Source organism: Pseudomyrmex gracilis, unplaced genomic scaffold, assembly GCF_002006095.1.
Source record: "Pseudomyrmex gracilis isolate BER0280 unplaced genomic scaffold, ASM200609v1 scaffold_314, whole genome shotgun sequence".
Taxonomy (NCBI): Eukaryota; Metazoa; Arthropoda; class Insecta; order Hymenoptera; family Formicidae; genus Pseudomyrmex; species Pseudomyrmex gracilis.
Genome location: NW_018020898.1, coordinates 79,594 through 81,292, shown reverse-complemented (window position 1 = coordinate 81,292; position 1,699 = coordinate 79,594). Strand labels below are relative to the sequence as shown.

The following is a 1,699-nucleotide window of genomic DNA, read 5'->3' as shown; positions in this document are numbered from 1 at the left end:
ATATTATATATTATATATTATATATATATATATACGCAGTTTTTCCGCACAACATCCTGCGATCGGCTCGGATGACCGTAATTATATTTCTTAGTTTAGTAACTTATCGAGCTTCAATAAGCTTTAATTGTTAAGATATAATTTTCTCGAAGTAATATTGAAACTCTCGAAGAAATAAAAAGAAAATGAATAAAATTAATGAAATGCGAAACACACGACTTAGAATACAAATGTGTTCGATAATATTATTTCAGTGAGATACATGCTCTACAAGTATATATGGATACCGTCACACACACAATTAGTCATATGGACGGAAAGTATCCGGAATTCCGACAATACACGAGTAAACGTAACGAATTTTGCACAAGTTGACTTACATATTTAATTAGTTATTGACATGAGTACGAAGACACTGCTTATATACCGCATTGTTTTTCATCAACACGTTTTTTTGTTTAGAGACGCGGATACTTTTATTAGATCTAAATGGCAGCGTGTTGTTCGTGATCAAAGTATCCCTTCTTCTTTTGTAATAAAATGACTCGCAATTAAAGTTGAGTCCTGTATTTTATGTAATTACGAATTAGACTTACTTTTTGATGTTATTTACAGTGAGCATTTTCAAATATCCTTCTTCCGTTTTTTCTTTTCTTTTACCACGTATGTTCCGAGACAAGAATATATACTATCCATCCCCCACATCGTGATTATATTACTCTCACAAGGCATAAAATATAGGATTTGACTCGGCACAGTCCAAAAATCTAACAAATTTCTTTGTCATCATCGACCATGTCATCCTTCTCCTTCTCGCAGTTTTGAAAATCGTCCGATCCGTTTTCCGTTTCGATCAGATTGTGCAGTTCTTTGCACAGTATTTCCTCGCACACTTCACTGTCTATTGCCGTGTTCTCTATTATATTTTCATAATTATCGGTCGCTTCGTTCTCAACCGCTTCCTTGAAATCGGATTCAATTACCTCCTCGCAACTCTTGAACATCTCGGGATTCTCGTTCGTTGAGTTTATCGCTTCGGGATTCTCGTTCGAATTCAAGATATCCGTATTTACCTCGTCGTCCGTTGTATCAGTGGACTGCGACACCTTTTTCAACACGCTGTCAACTAAATTTGACGCAAAGCTCTTGTTCTCGTTTCCCTCGTGTATCGTTTGATGTATCGGTAAACTTTGCGGTCTGTTAGGACGTCCGTACGGGAATGTATTTTCTTCGCCCGCCGGTGTGTGGACGGCAGATATCTCCGTCTGGGTAGCGACGCCGTTGTCAACGAGAATAGGTTTTGGATTCATGCTGGACATGCAACGCTTTATCTCGGACATCGAATCTTGCAATTGTTGGACCTGGTAAAGAGACAAAAGAATCATATAACATGATAAAAAAAAATGTTAACAAGAAATATATAAGGCCTTACGAGCCATTCGCAGGATGTTTGTGCGGAAACTGTGCGTGCACATATATACAGGGTGTCCCAGAATTGCCGTACAATCTCTCGTAGGCAGGTAGAAGGAGTAAAACTGAGTCAAAAAGTCCTGAACCATTTTTTTCTATTATTTATAATAAAGGAGTAATTATTGAGTAAATCAGGCCAATCAGCGCAGATCTTTAGCCAGACGCACGTCAGTGAGCCGCGCGCCTGGTGTGTGTGAGTGCTCACTGACGTGTGCCCGGCTAAAGGTCT

The 1,699-nt window shown here is 38.6% G+C and overlaps 1 protein-coding gene across 1 annotated transcript in view; it reads right to left on the bottom strand.

The window, feature by feature from the left end:
- Positions 1 to 48: 48 nt before the first annotated feature.
- Positions 49 to 1,699, bottom strand: part of LOC109860019 — a 7,721-nt gene continuing 6,070 nt past the window's right edge. Inside the window, 2 exon segments of the mRNA XM_020438851.1 lie at positions 49 to 1,565; positions 1,568 to 1,674. Of these exon segments, the coding sequence (XP_020294440.1) occupies positions 768 to 1,565; positions 1,568 to 1,674 (905 nt within the window). The 3' untranslated portion in view covers positions 49 to 767.